The sequence below is a fragment of the Balaenoptera musculus genome, chromosome 4 (assembly GCF_009873245.2).
Source record: "Balaenoptera musculus isolate JJ_BM4_2016_0621 chromosome 4, mBalMus1.pri.v3, whole genome shotgun sequence".
In the NCBI taxonomy this organism is placed as follows: domain Eukaryota; kingdom Metazoa; phylum Chordata; class Mammalia; order Artiodactyla; family Balaenopteridae; genus Balaenoptera; species Balaenoptera musculus.
In genome coordinates this window covers 39,771,728-39,788,578 of record NC_045788.1, presented here as the reverse complement: position 1 = coordinate 39,788,578, position 16,851 = coordinate 39,771,728, and the positions used below count along the sequence as shown (strand labels likewise).

The 16,851-nt window shown below is 35.7% G+C and overlaps 1 protein-coding gene across 4 annotated transcripts in view; it reads left to right on the top strand.

The window, feature by feature from the left end:
• IFT80 (intraflagellar transport 80) overlaps positions 1–16,851 on the top strand; it is a 114,571-nt gene that overhangs the window by 69,104 nt on the left and 28,616 nt on the right. For all 4 annotated transcript variants that reach the window (XM_036851737.1, XM_036851736.1, XM_036851738.1 and 1 more), the window contains 3 exons: positions 162–341; positions 10,961–11,079; positions 14,850–14,924. In XM_036851737.1, the coding sequence (XP_036707632.1) occupies positions 162–341; positions 10,961–11,079; positions 14,850–14,924 (374 nt within the window). The remainder of the gene's footprint in view (positions 1–161; positions 342–10,960; positions 11,080–14,849; positions 14,925–16,851) is intronic.

Sequence of the window (16,851 nt, the reverse complement as noted above, 5' to 3'; positions counted from 1 at the left end):
AGGCTATCATTTTATTAAGAAAAATATTTCTAAATAATTCTAGAATAAAGACACATTCTTTTAAAAAAAATCATCCTAGTATGTTAACATATGCTCAATTTGAAACTTATTTAAAATGTTTTTGAAATAAATTGATTCTATTCTTGTTCTTTCTTCCCCAGTGGTCATATGCTTTAGAAAAGCCCAACACTGGCAGCATATTTAATATCACATGGTCAATTGATGGCACCCAGATTGCTGGAGCCTGTGGAAATGGACATGTTGTTTTTGCACATGTGGTGGAGCAACGTTGGGAGTGGAAAGATTTTCAAGTAACGTTAACTAAAAGAAGGACCATGCAGGTATGATTATGTTTCAGGCTGATTAAATCTTCTTCTTTTCACATTAGTTTACAATACAGAAAATGGAATTATCTTCATTAATTATATTTAAATCAGGTTTATAAAGATTCAGTCATACTAGAAATATTTTAACTATACCATTAGTGACTTTCCATGACATAAAATAAGAACCTTTCACTGACATAGAATATGAGTGCCCACAGGTACTGAAATTAAGATGTTGAGGCAGGGGTGAAATTGAGGCCCCCTAAAGCTGAGTTTCTCTGCCAAGTTTATGGTTAACCTCTCTATGCAAAACATGATTCCCTTTCTTGTCCCTCACCTGTTCCCCTCAAGGTTGAGGAGTATCAAAGAAAAGAGGGGATTGAAACTGAGCAGGACCCTGTGGGGCCCTCCCTGGTACAAAAGCCCATATCTTTGAGTTGTTCTACAGAAACTAAGACCCCAACCCAGCTGGAGGATGGTGACTACATGCTTGACCACAAGCATGTAGACCCCAGACTGGTTGGAACCAGAGGTTGAGATTCCTGAAACATCACCCTGTTACCTCACCACCAACCAATCAGAAGAAAATCACATACCCTGCAGCCCTCACCCCAAATCTTATCTTTAAAAACTCTTCCCCCAAAACTGTCGGGGAGTTTGGGCCTTTTGAGCATGAGCTGCCCTTTCTCCTTGCTTAGCCCTTGCAATAAACCTTTCTGTGCTCCAAACTCCAATGTCTTGGTTTGTTTGGCTTCACTGTGCCTCCGGCACATGAACTTGGGTTTGACAACAGGGATAGTGAAACTTGAAGCATTGAGGGAATATGTGGATTCAGTTGAGGAAGAAGGAAAGAAGCTGTAACAAGTTAGATTTAACTGCTGGAGCTGACCTCAAGGCAGACGTAATAACCTGCTGATCACTGTCAGGGTTACATTATTTTATTTATTTATAATTGTATGAGTTTATTTAACCTGATTAAAAAATATTTTTTTCCCCTTTTAAGAATTACCTAAGACAAGCTAAAATGGGAAAAAGTTAGTTGATGAAAGTTAGGAGGATTGGCCAAAGACAATGTGTTGATGGCAAACTCTCTCCCAAAGGAAGGGGAACTCTATCTTCTTCCTTTCTTTCTCCTGTCCATAGCAGTTGCCTCTATCTTCAGTATTCCGAATTCAGATGATTATAATTACTATAAAAATTTGAGGGACTTTCCTGGCAGTCCAGTGGCTAAGACTTCGCCTTCCACTGCGGGGGGTGCGGGTTCCATCCCTGGTTGGGAGCGGGGAGCTAAGATCCCACATGCCTTGCAGCCAAAAAACCAAAACATAAAACAGAAGCAGTATTGTAACAAATTCAATAAAGACTCTAAAAATGATCCACATCAAAAAAAAAAAATCTTTGAAAAAAATTTGGAAGCATGTATCTTGTGATTTCTTGGATGTGTCTGTTCAGGTATTCTTTAGACTAAGTATCCAGATTTTCACAGACAATCTGGATAATGGTCACCAGATTGATAATAATTAGGTACCTTATATATTTTCTTTGTTCTACTTTTTAAAAATAAATTTTTGGTGGCAACTTGTAGCATGCAGGATCTTATTTCCCCGACCAGGGATCGAACCTGGGCCCCCTGCAGTGGAAGAGTACGGAGTCTTAACCACTGGCCCGCCAGGGAAGTCCCTCTACTTTCTTATTTAAAAATTTTAAAACTTATTATGGATAATTTAAACCACACAAAAATAGACAGAATAGTATAATGAATCTCTAGGTACTCATCTCCCAGCGCTAACAGCCATCAACCCATGATCAAACCTGCCCCATCCATGTCCATATCTACTTTCCCCCTCCCCCAATTATTTTGAAGCAAATTCAGGTATCATTTCAGCTGTGAAGTTTTCAATATATACAGCTAAAAGATAAGGACTCTTTTTAACGTACCCACAATACCATTATCATACATTAAAAATGATAGTAATTCCTTAATGTTATCAAATATCCAAGAAGTGTTCAAAGTTTTGATTGTTTCCTCCATGTCACATTTTTTAAAGTTTGTTTGTTTGAATCAGAATCCAGAATGGTTTACATGTTGCAATTGGTTGACATATCTTTTAAGTCTCTTTTATTCTGTAGATTCCCCTTCCATCTCTATTTTTCCCCCTGCGGTTTATTTGTTGAAACCAAATTGTTTGTCCAGCCCCACAGTGTGGACATTGCTAATTGTATCCCCATGGTGTGGTTTGATGTACTTCTCTGTCTTCTGTATTTCTTGTAAATGAGTGTTTGGATCTAGGTGATGGTGTAAATATATATTTTTGTTAGTCAGCCTGGGAACCAAAACATTATTTATAGTATTGTGTCTATGACAAAGAATGCATTGTGAGTTCCAATCAACTGATTTGGGGACACACTTTTACTCATGTAGTGTTTGGTGGCTAGCTAATAAAGTATTGCCTTAATTTCAGAAATGCCCCAAGATGAGAATATATTTAAAAAGAGAAGTTTTTTGTTTTTTTTTTAAAGCAAGGACCTAAATAGCTTCTGCGTATCCTTAAGATTTCAGCTCTATCATCCCTTCTTTTTTTTTTTTTTCACACACACACACTGTATTTTATTTTTACAAGAGATAAATAGACTGACACCAAGCATTGTAAATGGATGACCACAACAAAAACAACAATGATTGCAATTACCAAACACGAAACACACTCATGCTATGTCATAATATTGACGTTCAGTCCAGTAATCCTCTACTATAACAGCTCCTTTACTTTGCAGTGCAAATTGATTTGTATATTCTTTGCCTCTGAGTCCTTGTGGGATTTTTTTTTTTAATTCAAACAGAAAGTCACAAAAATTATAATCATCCTCATCAGTTCACTCAGTCCCATGTAATTAATTTTTGTTTTCATCTTGATCTTTTGTTAGCACTTTTATGAATTCATCAGTTTTCCATTAGAGTTCTGAAAATGCTTATTCATTCATTTCAGCAGTACAGTCAGTTACCAGAAACCTGTACTTGTCAGAGTCTTTTCCATGAATTCCTTGAAGATGAAACCCTTTTATAGGAACATATTTGCAAAAACATCACAGTACACCCACTGGCATGGGTAGATAAACTGGTGTTTACCTAATCCAAATTGTCTTTATACTTAAAATAATGTTTGCAAATAATCTTTCAAAATTTTAGGACTAGAATAGTATTTTTATTTTTGTAAAGGGGTCTTACTCTCTCAGTGATTATAAGACATTTGTTTTGCATTTTTGCTAAGCTATGTCTATTCATAGTTTTTTCTTAGAACAATTTCATTTATTTATTCAATGCCCTACTTGCCAGGCATTGAGCTAGGCAATGGGAAGTACAGCTGTGAATAAGACAGGTTTGGTTCCTGTTCTTGTGGGACCTCCTAGATTAATATGTTGAAATCTTTTGTTTTTTTCATAAGTTCATCTCAAATTGATTGAATGAAGGTAAAGAATAAAGAAACAAAAGAAATTTATTGGTCCATGTGAAGTCAAGAGATGGGACTTATGAGACTGTGTTGGATCCAGAGGCTTAAATAAGGTCAACAGGAGTTCCATCATATCTCTTCCTCAACGGTCCTTTTTTCTGTATTGGCTTCATCTTCACAAATGCTGTCTCTCTTTTGCGGCCTTGGTAGCTCCAGGCTTACATTCTTCCAACTTCAAGTACAACAGAAAGAGTGCTTTCCCCTCCAGCCCCTTAGTAATTCCAGCAGAAGTCTCAGCATTGGATCTCATGAGCCAAGTCTGGGTCAAGTATGTTTCGTTGGGAGGTGGAGGGAATGATGAGTCAACCCCATCTAAACCACTTAGTCACTTAGAATAATAGGGGGAATGGTTTCCCAAAGGAAAACCAAAGCATATTTACCAGAAAAGATAGCATTTGATTCTGGGCAGACAGAAACCAACAGATATCCACTATAGTCTATCTTTTTTGGCTGTTTAGCAACCGTAACTGTATTAGTTATCGATGGCTGCATAATAAATCACCCGAAAACTTAGTGACTTAAAACAGCAACATTTATTATCTCTCAGTTTCTGTGGGTCAAGAATCCAGGCATGGCTTAACTGGGGTTTCTGGCTCATAGTTTCTCACAAGGCTGCAATCAAGGTGTAGGCCAGGGCTTAGTGGCACCTGAAGGCTCAACTGGGGAGGATTTGCTTCCAAGCTCGCTGATAAGGTTGTTGGCAAGATTCCATTTATCAACGTCTGTTGAATTGAGGGCAGTTGACTGGAGGCCACCCTCAGTTCCTTGCATGTAGCCTCTTCACAGGGCAGCTCACAAGTTGGCAGCTTTGTCAGAGCAGTTACGAAGGGCACAGAGAGTGTGAGCAAGACATAAGTCACAGTTTTTTATAACCTGAACTCAGAAGTGTCATCTCATCACTTTAGCCTTTTTCTGTTCACTGGAAGCAAGCTACAAGGTCCAGTCTACACACAAGTGGAGAGACTTACATAAGGATGTGAATATGAGGACATAGAAATCACTAATCCCCTTACAATCTACTCACCACGCATACTTTCCCTTATTCACATGTATGTATAATTCAGAAATGCAATACTTAACTTTGCGGCTATTCTATATGCAACTGAAAACAAACCCATCCCCTCTCTAAAAGATGATAACCTAGACTAATCCAGTCATTCCAGCTCCAACTCTCTGGTCTGGAAAACTATAAATAAATGCAAATTTTAATTATTCTCCTCTCCCCCATATTCCCAGTTTATAATGACGAAGGGAAAACAGGGCGGCTGCAATGAAAACAATTTGGAAAATGGGAGAAGGGAAAACAACGCACTGTGATTACCAGGTTCCTAGCAAAAACCCAGCTGGCCAGGAATATCTTGAGAACTCTTTTTCTTAGCAATAAGGTTAGTTGCTTGGTTAATTTGGCAACTCTAGATTGCCTTTCTGGGAAGATTTCCCACTTGGGAGGATTCCCTTTCTGGGGTCCGTACATTTTAGCAGCCCACTTAACGTTGTTGTGAGGTGGAGCCACAGATTGCTATAGGGACAACAGTCACAACTTTTTGTTTGCCTGGTTTAGAGTTTTACAGTTTTCTCAGAAGCTTGGTAGACTTGGTTGATTTGTGTTTTGTTAATTCAGAAACCAGAGATCATGTTAAGTCCTAATTATTAAATCTAGACCTTGACCTGGCAGTTGCTACCTGGCAATAGGCTTCATTGCCCGACCTGTCTCTCTGGACCTCAGCTTTTATATGATACAGTAACCTAGAGTGAGACGGTTTCTTAAGTTGTCCCTTGTCTCCAGGCTGAATCCTAGTGGATGATTCTTTCTAAAAGGGATAGTTGATGTCTTTGCTGGGAGGAAGTGCCTAGGAGGGAGAGGGTACAGGTGGAGGAGATGAGGCATTCCTCAGGTCTCAAGTTTACCGTTTTCTCTTTCCTGCCTCTCTCACTTTAGCATGAGGCACAGCTTTGGCTTTTAATCGTTGCCATAGTTCAAGATTATTTGATTCTTAGTCACTCTATCTCCTGTAAAGATAAGAGTTAAAGAAAGAGTGATTTTGATGATTAAATGAGATAATGTATGTAAAACAAAGATAAATGGTAACTATTGCTATGGCTATATCTATGTTTAGGATTAAATGAGTATTTGGAAATGTGGAAACAGAATTTTTGGACTTATGTCAGTCTGAGAAGTCTAAATATCGTGGTCAGATAGAAGTATTAGGTGATACAAGTATGAACAGGTTAGTCCTGAAGCTGCCCTGAATTGAACAGAGTAAATGGGTGCATTTTAAAATTCAGCACAGGACATTTCTGATGTTGGATTCACCATAGCTTTGAAATTATAACAGCAATTATCATTGTGTCTTTTGTTTATTATCATGGCCAAGATGTTTTATTCCTGTTCTAGTGTTCCAGATTCACAAAAAAGAGAATTCTCCCATGTGAAGCTTTAGGCCAATATGAATTTTAAGAAGTCTGCCTATAATTTGAGTAATGACAGAGGATTATACATCGGATTTTTTAAATATTGAATTTTCCTAAACCTGTGTTAACAGCCAGTTTATTTCACTGGGTATCATGTTGCTATAAAGAAACGACCATATAACTTCCTTTAGAAAATTCTATTTCATTCCATTAGCTTTAAAATGCTTCTGGGAGAGGATGGCATTTTGGACCTCTTAAAAAGTCTCTGGCAGCTCAGACTTCTGGTGAAAATGGTATCATAAGTTCATACTTGGAAGGATGAGACGTACATTTGGCTCTAAAGAGATCAATAATTTATGAAATATATTTTTAAAAGAGACTTATCTGGACTCAAAAATAGGATAAACATCTCTGTGGACCAGAAATGGAACAAAAATGCAGAGTGTGGAGGGAAACCTCCAACCTGCTTGACTCCTGGTCCAGAAGCAGGGAGGCAAAGGCAATGCAGAGAGGGGCTCCTATAGGCTGATGGACCTGAAAGGACTCGAAGTGAGACAAGTGGCCTGATCCAGTCTCTGTCTGAAATCAGAGCATGGGGTCTGTGGGGTAGCTCCCTTCTCCCCTCCCTGAAAGAAAAACCTAGAACAGCCTAGGATTTAAAGAGAGACTCACAGGGTCACCACCTACAGTCATGGTTTGCTCAATTCTAGGGGGCCCATCACTTAGACCTAGAGTTGTGCAGTGCACAACCTGCAGCATGTACCTGTGGCCTTGCAGACAGAGCTCAGCCCTATCACTGAAAGTACACTTCACATTTTTATTCTAAGTAAAAAACCTGCTGACTCCTGAGACCAGTGTTTCTCCTACAGCCTTCTTAAGTAGAGGTGTTTTTCTTCTTGATGCCAAGTATTACTGGGTCTGGGGGTCGGGTAGTTGTCTCCTTACCCCTCATTGCTAATTCCAGACCACAATAACTTCTTCTTCCCTAAAGAACTCCAGCTCCTTTGAGGCACCTGCCATCAGACTACTCCCCTTTTGCAGTCATTTCCCCCACTCTTCGAAGAGTGAAGCAAACATATCAGTGTCTTTTTCTTTACCACTAGTCCTGGCAGCACTCTTTTTTTTTAAGACTTAAAAAAAAAGTCTAAAAGATAGGAACTATTTTTATTTTAACGTAATCATAGTGATATTTCACATTTCTCCAGTTGTCTCCTAAGTCTGTCTACAGTAACAGGTCCCATTTCTCCAATTACTTTCTCTCTCTCTCTCTATATATATATTTTAACATCTTTATTGGAGTATAATTGCTTTACAATGGTGTGTTAGTTTCTGCTGTATAATGAAGTAAATCAGCTATATGTATACATATATCCCCATATCTCCTCACTCTTGCATCTCCCTCCCACCCTCCCTATCCCACCCCTCTAGGTGGTCACAAAGCACCAAGCTGGTCTCCCTGCACTATGCGGCTGCTTCCCACTAGCTATCTATTTTACATTTGGTAGTGTGTATATGTCAATGCTACTCTCTCACTTCGTCCCAGCTTACCCTTCGCCCTCCCTGTGTCCTCAAGTCCATTCTCTACATCTGTGTCTTTATTCCTGTCCGGCCCCTAGGTTCTTCAGAACCAATTTTTTTTTAGATTCCATATATATGTGCTAGCATACGGTATTTGTTTTTCTCTTTCTGACTTATTTCACTCTGTATGACAGACTCTAGGTCCATCCACCTCACTACAAATAACTCAATTTCGTTTCTTTTTATGGCTGAGTAATATTCCATTGTATATATGTGCCACATCTTCTTTATCCATTCATCTGTCGATGGACTCTTAGGTTGCTTCCATGTCCTGGAGATTGTAAATAGAGCTGCAATGAACATTGTGGTACATGTCAATATATATTTTTATAGTTGGTTGGTTTGGGTCAGGAACAAAGTCCCATATTGCATTTAATTTGTCTCTTCAATCTTTTAAAATCTGGAACAATTCCTCCTCCTTATTTATTTATTTATTTGTTTGTTTACAAAACCAGGTCATTTGTTCTGTTGAATTTCCCACATTTTCCTGTTTGCATCCCTGTGGTATGATTACATTTAACATGTACATCTAGCCCCCATATTTCCTGTAGACTGGTTATTAGATATAGAGCCTTGATAAATATAAAGAATACTTTGTGGGTGATGCTGTACACTTCCTGTTGCGAGACACATGTCTGCTTATCTCTCTTTTAATAATGATGAGATTTATCAGTGTGTTCAGGTGTTATAAGTCTGATTCATATGTCATATAGTTTCCCATTAGGCTTTTACTTTAATATTTTTAGCAGCCATGAATGGTACTTGTTTAGAACCATGTTTCATCAGGAATTGCATCTTGTAATTCTATCATTCCTTCTGCATTTATTAGCTAGAATTCTTCTGTAAAAGACTTTGCCTAATCAACTATTTGTTACTCTGAAGTGAGACAAATTCTGAATTATTTTCCTTTATTTACCAGTTTTCAAATAGCGAATTGATTTCCTGGTATGCCCAATGAGTTTCTTTGTTGTTGTTGTTGATGTTATCATTATAAACTTGCAGATTTTAACATTTTTGATATATTTCAATCCATTGCAGTCATTATTCTTTCTAATGCTCGAATGGTTCCATCTTTGGCCATTTGACTCCTGTGTTCTTTTGAGATGATTTCAACAGCTTGCTTGCATTTCTGACAAGATGTTCCAGGTGTCTTATATTGATACATTTCCTTTCCCAGACTTGAAATCCACCATTTTTCCAAGAAGGCCTTGTTCCTTTTGGAGGGGAATGTTATTTAGAGACCATGATACAGGTTCTAGGTGTGCTCATTGCTACTGGTTTGATCATTACTTCTAGATAAAATGTATTTGTTTTTGACAGATAAAAGTATATCATGAGTGTATACTGAGGTTTCAAGTTCAGAATTCAAGATTATGGAATTTTATTCTTGATTTTTTTATTTGCAGTTCTTTTCTTTTACAAGAAAATTTTTGTTCTTAAAGACATTAATATATCCTAGAATATATCCTAAAATATAGTTTAAAATAACAATCTCAATATTATTCTAATAATATATTACTGAATACTGTTTTACATTTTTTGTTTTTTTAATATAAACAAATCCATATATCTTCATATCCTTCCCTTCATAAGATAAAAGGTATAATACTATACACACTGTTTTGCATCTTGCCTGTTTTTGTTTTACAATATATCATGGAGGTTGCTCCATAGATCTTACTCAGTCCTTTCTATAGCTGTATATTATTCTATTTTGTGAATGTAGTTTATTCAACCTATCCCCTGTTGATAGATATTTGGGCTGTTTCCAGTCTTTTGCTGTTACCAGTAGTGCTGTATGTAGTAATAACCTGTGTATATGTTATTTCATAGTTTTGCTTGTTTATTTTGGTATAGAATTCTAGAAGTAAGATTGCTGGGTCAAGGATTATATGTATATATAATTCTGCTATCTCTTGTCATGGCGATAATAGTTTGGTGGGGATAGGAGTTGGGGAACAGCTAATAAGAATATAATATGCCTTGTAGGTATATTTGAAGAAGTACTTAGAAGAAGTTTGACTTTATCGTCCTCTTTTTCCTTCCATGCCCTTTTATTCTTCATTAATACTATAATTGTCATGTTAATTTAGAAAGATGATAACATTTTGAGGGGAATTTAAAGAAACTCTAACTTCTAAGTACAATTAATCTCTTTTTCTCTAATTTTCACCTCTTACTATAATGTATTACCCATTCTGGTAATACATAAAAACTTCAAAAAACTTTAAAAAATAAAAACTTTATCAGTTAACAAACTTTTGTAATAATTTTGACTATCATAGGCAAGTCGCCATTTGTTAGTTGGTGCTTAGCTTTTCTATATATTATCTCTGTGTTTTTATGCATGGAGATACTTTCCACCCCTCTGTGCACCTTGGTTTCTTCACTATGTAGTTGGTTTCTTTACTAACACCTCCTCCTCCACTTTTGATTTTTAAAGTTATTGTATCTCTTTTCTTAGAACTTAAATTTTAAAGTAAAATCTAACCCTAAAAACCCTAAAAATTTTAAAATATATTTCCTAAATTATTGATCTCTTACTGTTTTGGGCAGAAATCATATAGTCTCTTTCCAGCTCCTATGTGCCATACTCCTTTGACTATATATCTCACTGTTATAGCAGTTTTCACCTTGTTGCTCCACTGCCACATCATACAGATTGGCTTTCATGTTAGAAATCTCTATACGTAGATCTTTTTCTTCTAAGTTTTCGTATACGTATATCCCCATATCTCCTCCCTCTTGCGTCTCCCTCCCACACTCCTTATCCCACCCCTCTAGGTGGTCACAAAGCACCAAGCTGATCTCCCTGTGCTATGCGGCTGCTTCCCACTAGCTATCTATTTTACATTTGGTAGTGTGTATATATCAATGCTACTCTCTCACTTCGTCCCAGCTTACCCTTCCCCCTCCCCGTGTCCTCAAGTCCATTCTCTACATCTAAGTAGTAGTAGTTGGTTTTGTTGGTTGAATTTTATACCCAAATCTTATGCCTGGTTCCTACTGCATTCTTCTTCTTTCTATGATTAGATAATCAAGAGTGCATTGAAATTTTTGTGTTTGCTAACTTATCTAATTAAAATTTGATGTATTTTAATGTTGTTTGTTGGTATTTCATTTTCCCTTGTTTAGGTTCGTAACGTTCTTAATGATGCAGTGGATTTACTGGAATTCCGTGATAGAGTCATTAAAGCCTCTTTGAACTATGCACACTTAGTTGTTTCAACGTCTCTTCAGTGTTATGTGTTCTCGTAAGCATCTTACATTTCTTTAAAATCCAGAGTTTTGTCTGTGAGGAGGAATTTATTTTCAAGCTTTCATATCAACATGGTTTGGTTTAATCTTAACTTTCTCAAAACCTCGCCTATCTTGAACTTACTACCAACCAAGAAGTGATAAAAAGTAAGCTATGAGTAAGGAAAGTAGATCTAATAAAGTTTGTGCATCAACGGTTAATAATCACTTTTATAATACAAAATACCTTCTCTGAGATAGTGTTTACTCTTACTTTACTCATAGCTCTAAGGACTTCAGTATAATTTGATTTCAAAACCCAGAGAAGGTTAGGAGCATCTGATAAATGATGGGAAAAGGAACCACCTAACCACTGGCAGGGGGGACAGCTAGCAGCCTGACAGCAGGCTGAAAGATGTTCAGTAAGGACACAAGGAGGTGTTCAGGCTTGATATCAGAGTCCAGGGTAATCATAAATGTTCATATTGATAATCCAGAGTTGTCCAGAAATGATGAAAGAAAATATGTTCAGTATACTTTGTATTAAAAAGCAGGAAATGACTCAATACATCCAAGAAACTTGCACCTAAAACTTTAAAAACTTACTTGGTATTTTTATGTAACTCAGTGTGTGCTGATAAATATTGAACTGGCTTTCTGGAAACAAACCAACCAACCAAACAACCTGATTTGCAGTGTTAGCTCATTTCTATTATATAAATACTTCTACCATGGCCAATTTCAAACTACCAATATGATGTCACAGAATTAAGAAGAGATGCACAGTGGCAAACCATTATATAGAATTGCCACCATATAGATAACAATAGGTGTAAATAATCTCAAGTGCATAGATAACAGTAAAATGTAATAAAATAATCTGGAAGTGATCAGTTTGAGTATTATCTTTGTTTTGAATATAATTTGCTTAATTACGTTTATATATTTTAATTTTAAATAATGGCTTTATCTAACAGTTGGCTTGCAAAATTCCTGAAAATATAACAATCGGTACAAACTAGCTCTAGTTTGCCACCAGTTGATTTCTCAACTATCCAGAAAACTCAAGGAACCACTATGACACTTTCAAGAGTTGTGAATAAAGATTCTTTTTTTTACATTTTGTGCTTATATTTATAGCATTATGTGGTTATAGTTTAATCATTGAATAGAAAATTGAGGGTAGAGTATGAATGTGTCTTATTCACCACTGTATACCCAGTACATATAGTAAGTACTTAAATAAATAAATAAATAACTATTTTGGGATGAATAAATGAATTGAAAAACATAAAGTGTACTGTTGTCTTGGTAAGCTAAAGCTCAGTAATACACAACACAAAGGTATCCTAAAATTTAATTAACAGTATCAGTTGCTACAAGTATATATTACAAATTGTCACTCACTTATGTGTAAATCTGCTACTAATTAGAATCTGCAACTTAGAATAACAGCCAAGCCTGGAGTAATGAAATGGGAGAAGCAAAGGAGAAAGGGGATAAAGAAATAAGCAGCTCAATTTTACATGAAAATGTTTTTCTTACGTGAAAGAGAAGGGAGGCTTTGGGTAAAGTCAAGAAAGCTACAAAGTTAAACCATTGAGGTATAGGAAAGGGACTATAGAATATGAGGAAATCTCACAATCACTTAGTGCACATGGGTTTTGAATAATTTTCACAGGGTTGAGGAAAACAGAGATTTCCTCAGTTTAGGGTTTGGTTGAAGAAAGGTAGGGCTCTTAACTGCCCTAAACGAGGGATTTATTCTACTAATTTTAATGGCAAGGACATAATGTTTGAATCTGTAGGATTGGTATCATTATGTGTTACTTGTATTAGAGAGGTTGCTTTTTAAAATATTTACCAAAAGTTTAGAAGCTGTTATTTAATTTTTTTGTCACTCTACCTTTCTCATACCAGTTAGTATGTGTCAAAATATTAAATTGCTTTTTTTCTTTTCTGATTTAACATTACCTCCCCTCTCTTGTTATCAAGACATTTATGAAGGTACAAAATATTTATTAAAGTGAAATACCAGGGAGCAGTAGTGGGAATGAAGTAATGCTGAGACCCATCATACTGAAATATAGTTCATTAAATTAAAAATACCTAGTATTTTAGATAATAACAACTATTATTTACTGAGCACTATTATACTATCTTTTATGTTCATGATCTAATTTACTCTGTGTGTTGAATATTATTATTATTATTCCCATTTTACAAAATGAAGAAACTAAAGGACGCAGAGGTAATTAAGTAACTTACCCTAGGTGAAATTACTTAACTTCTTTACTAAAGGAAGAGCTGGGATTTGAATCCAAGTTCCTAATAACTGTTGCCCCTTTTTTTAGTAATAAAAATATAATTTTAAAAACAAACATGCAAGCCATATACTGGTTTATATGAAAAGAAGTTCCAGACAAAGAAAATCATATATGAGCATTCTATGTTAAATTTTCATTTGATTTTTCAAATAGTTGTATAGAAAATTCTCTTGTTCTGATTTAGGGAGTTTATATTTCCATGTCGTATATATATATCTCAGTTGTCATAAATCTCAGATATTTTGTAAGGGGACATTAAAAAAACCTCATACTCACTATTTGTATCAGCTCTCTTGACAAAGAATGAAGGTTAATTCTGATGACTGCATTAATGAGCATGCTGTGATATTTTTTCTAAAGTACAAAAGTACATAGCTTTATCATACCTGTGAACCTCAGACTTACTAATTATCAGTAGTGATTTACTCACTGTTTGGCTTTATGCATGCATTTACTTATTGAAATGGGTATCAGGCTCTGCATTAGCCAAGATTAATTTCCCCCAATTTACTGCAAGCTTCCCCTTCCCGCCATCTCCTGGATCAATATGAGATTTAATCTGAGTTAAAGAATTGGTTTTATGAAAGTAATTGAGAGAAATTCAGAATATATAGGAGTAATAAAACATTTTAAACTGTGAAACACCTTTGATTATTTGGGGATGGGTTTTTCAGTTTGTAAATGTTCTCTCCACCCATCCTTATCTTTGAATCATATTACATCATAAAAATCATAGGAGTTATTTTTTAATTCATTCATCTGTTTATTCAATAAGCATAGTCATAGCTTACATTAATACAGTATTTTACAGTTTACAGAATGTTTCACAGAAATCTTCATTCAGCTCAACATTTACATTGGGAGACCTGTAGGAAAAATTGTTCATCATGTTATTGTTATTATAGTTTTTGTTTGTTCAGTATCTGCTATGCAGTAGGCAGTTAGCTAGGTGCTTTAGGTAAGTCATCATTATCTCCATTTTAAAAATAAGAAAACTGTTCTTTAGGTCAAGCTTATTAAGATCATATGGCTGACAGGTGGTGAAACCAGATTTCTAATCCTGATTTGTCTAGCCAAAACCCCATCCTCTTTTCACTATACGATGCTGCTACTGTTTTTCAAAAGAGAAACATTAGATGACATGCCCAATCACAGAGCTAATAAATGACAGAACTTGAACTTATGAGTCCTCAATTTGCATATTGTGGCTCCTACAATAAACATTTATTGAGTACTTACTATGTGCTAGGTGCTAGGGACACAGAGTCCGCTTTCTAGTCAGGGATACAGGCATGTTAAGTGAATAATTTCAGAACAATGCACCAAGTTCTGTTAATAGAAATATATACAGAGTTACTATGAAACTAAAGATACTTCATTTTAAATGAGTACCCATCTACTTATTAAAAAGTATTTGGTATTTCAAGTGTTAATAAATATCCATTTTATTTGTCTTTCAGTACGAAGAACTGGAATACACCACTTATATTTGATCTCAAAGAAGGAACTGTTAGTTTAATTCTGCAGGCAGAAAGGTAATTTGTTTATCATGTTTCACTATTGAATTTGGGGTTAAAATATTTTAAACTTCAGGAAAGCACTCTTTAAAGCATGCCATTTACAGAATGGTACGTTTGTCACTTGGAATCAATCTGTTTCTGCTATTTATTTTAAAAGAAAAAAAGTAAGAAAATAAGCTCTTAGATCAGTGGTTCTGAAAATTTTGGTCTCAGAATTTCTTTACATTCTTAAAAAGTTATTGAGGGCTATATGTGGGTTATATATATTGACATTTACTATACTAGAAATTAAAATTGAGAGATTTAAAAGGTCTTAATTTATTTAAAAATGATGAGAATAAACTTATTACAAGTAAACATCAGAGTAATGATGAGAGAATGAGTGAAACAGACCAATTACTATAACATGGTTTTGACCCCATTGTTCCTGTATTTTCTATTTTCTTCTGTTTTTGTTTTTAAATACTGGTTGAAACTCATTAATTTTATGAGCTACTACTAGGCTGTGATCTGAAGTTTGAAAAACAATATTCTCTGCCAAGACTTTGTGTATACAGGACTAAGAAACTCTGGGTCCGTTAACTGGAGTAAAGTAGGAGTAGCTATTACTCAGGAACCCACACTTTTCCATGAAAGTTATCAGTCTGTCAAGTACAGTGATACCTTACTGAATCAGAGATCAGAGTTAGATAACTACAACTCAAAAAAACCGGGAATAAAGTATGAAAATATAAGCAGCAATTACCTAGTATAGCTACCCATGAAATCTTTTCACTAAAACAATTTACTTTATTCCTCATCCCTTTACTCACCACCTAGGCAGCTCTTAATAGTGTTATTATCAGGTTTTCTAGCCCATAGTCTTTTTTTTTTAATAAATAAATTTATTTATTTATTTATTTATTTATGGCTGTGTTGGGTCTTCGTTGCTGCACGTGGGCTTTCTCTAGTTGCGGCAAGCGGGGGCTACTGTTCGTTGCGGTTCGCAGGCTTCTCATTGTGGTGGCTTCTCTTGTTGTGGAGCACGGGCTCTAAGTGCGCAGGCTTCCGTAGTTGTGGCATGTGGGCTTAGTTGTTCCGCGGCATGTGGGATCTTTCTGGACCAGGGCTCGAACCCGTGTCCCCTGCATAGGCAGGCGATTCTTAACCACTGTGCCACCAAGGAAGTCCCCCATAGTCTTTTATAAATAGCAAACCAGAAGAGGAATACTGGTGAGTTGTTAGAGGCTGGCACAATGACAGGAAGAAAAGTGACCGCCTGGCAAGGGAGCATGAGAAAACTGAAAGCAGAGAACCGTGTAGCTGAATAGCATAATTATTCTGATGCACCATCAGATTCTCGTGAGTATCAAAGCTATCAGTTACATAGTTACTGAAGAGTATGATCATCATATTGATGACCTTGAGTGATCAAAAAAATAATTGTGTCAAATTTTCTATCAGCTGTTTAATGAAGTTGAACCAGTGATTTATTTATTTATTTATTTATTTCTGAAATTCTTTTTACTTGAAACAGTTCCAAATAAATTTATTTCTTTATATATTATATATAAATGAATGTTGAATATGCTCTAAATTAGTAAAGGCATATGTTAATGGCATAAATGATTAAGTAATTAAAGAATATTTTATTTACTGCCCATTGCTGGTCTTATTTGTACATTTAGAAATGTTTGCCCCTTGAAACAGTGTTTACTCACAAGGAAGTTAAAGCTTTAGTATCTTGTTTAGAAGAGAAAATGCTTTTAGTACTGAGACAAAGAAAGAATATATACTAATATGATGTGTCACTTGTCAACATTAGCAAATACTGTTTTCATACACTAATGTGTAAGGGCCAAACCCTTCAATTAAATAAGCTACACACCAATACTCAAGTATTAATTTAATTCAAGTGTACATATTTGGTATTCATTATATACTAACTTTTTGTTTGTTTTGA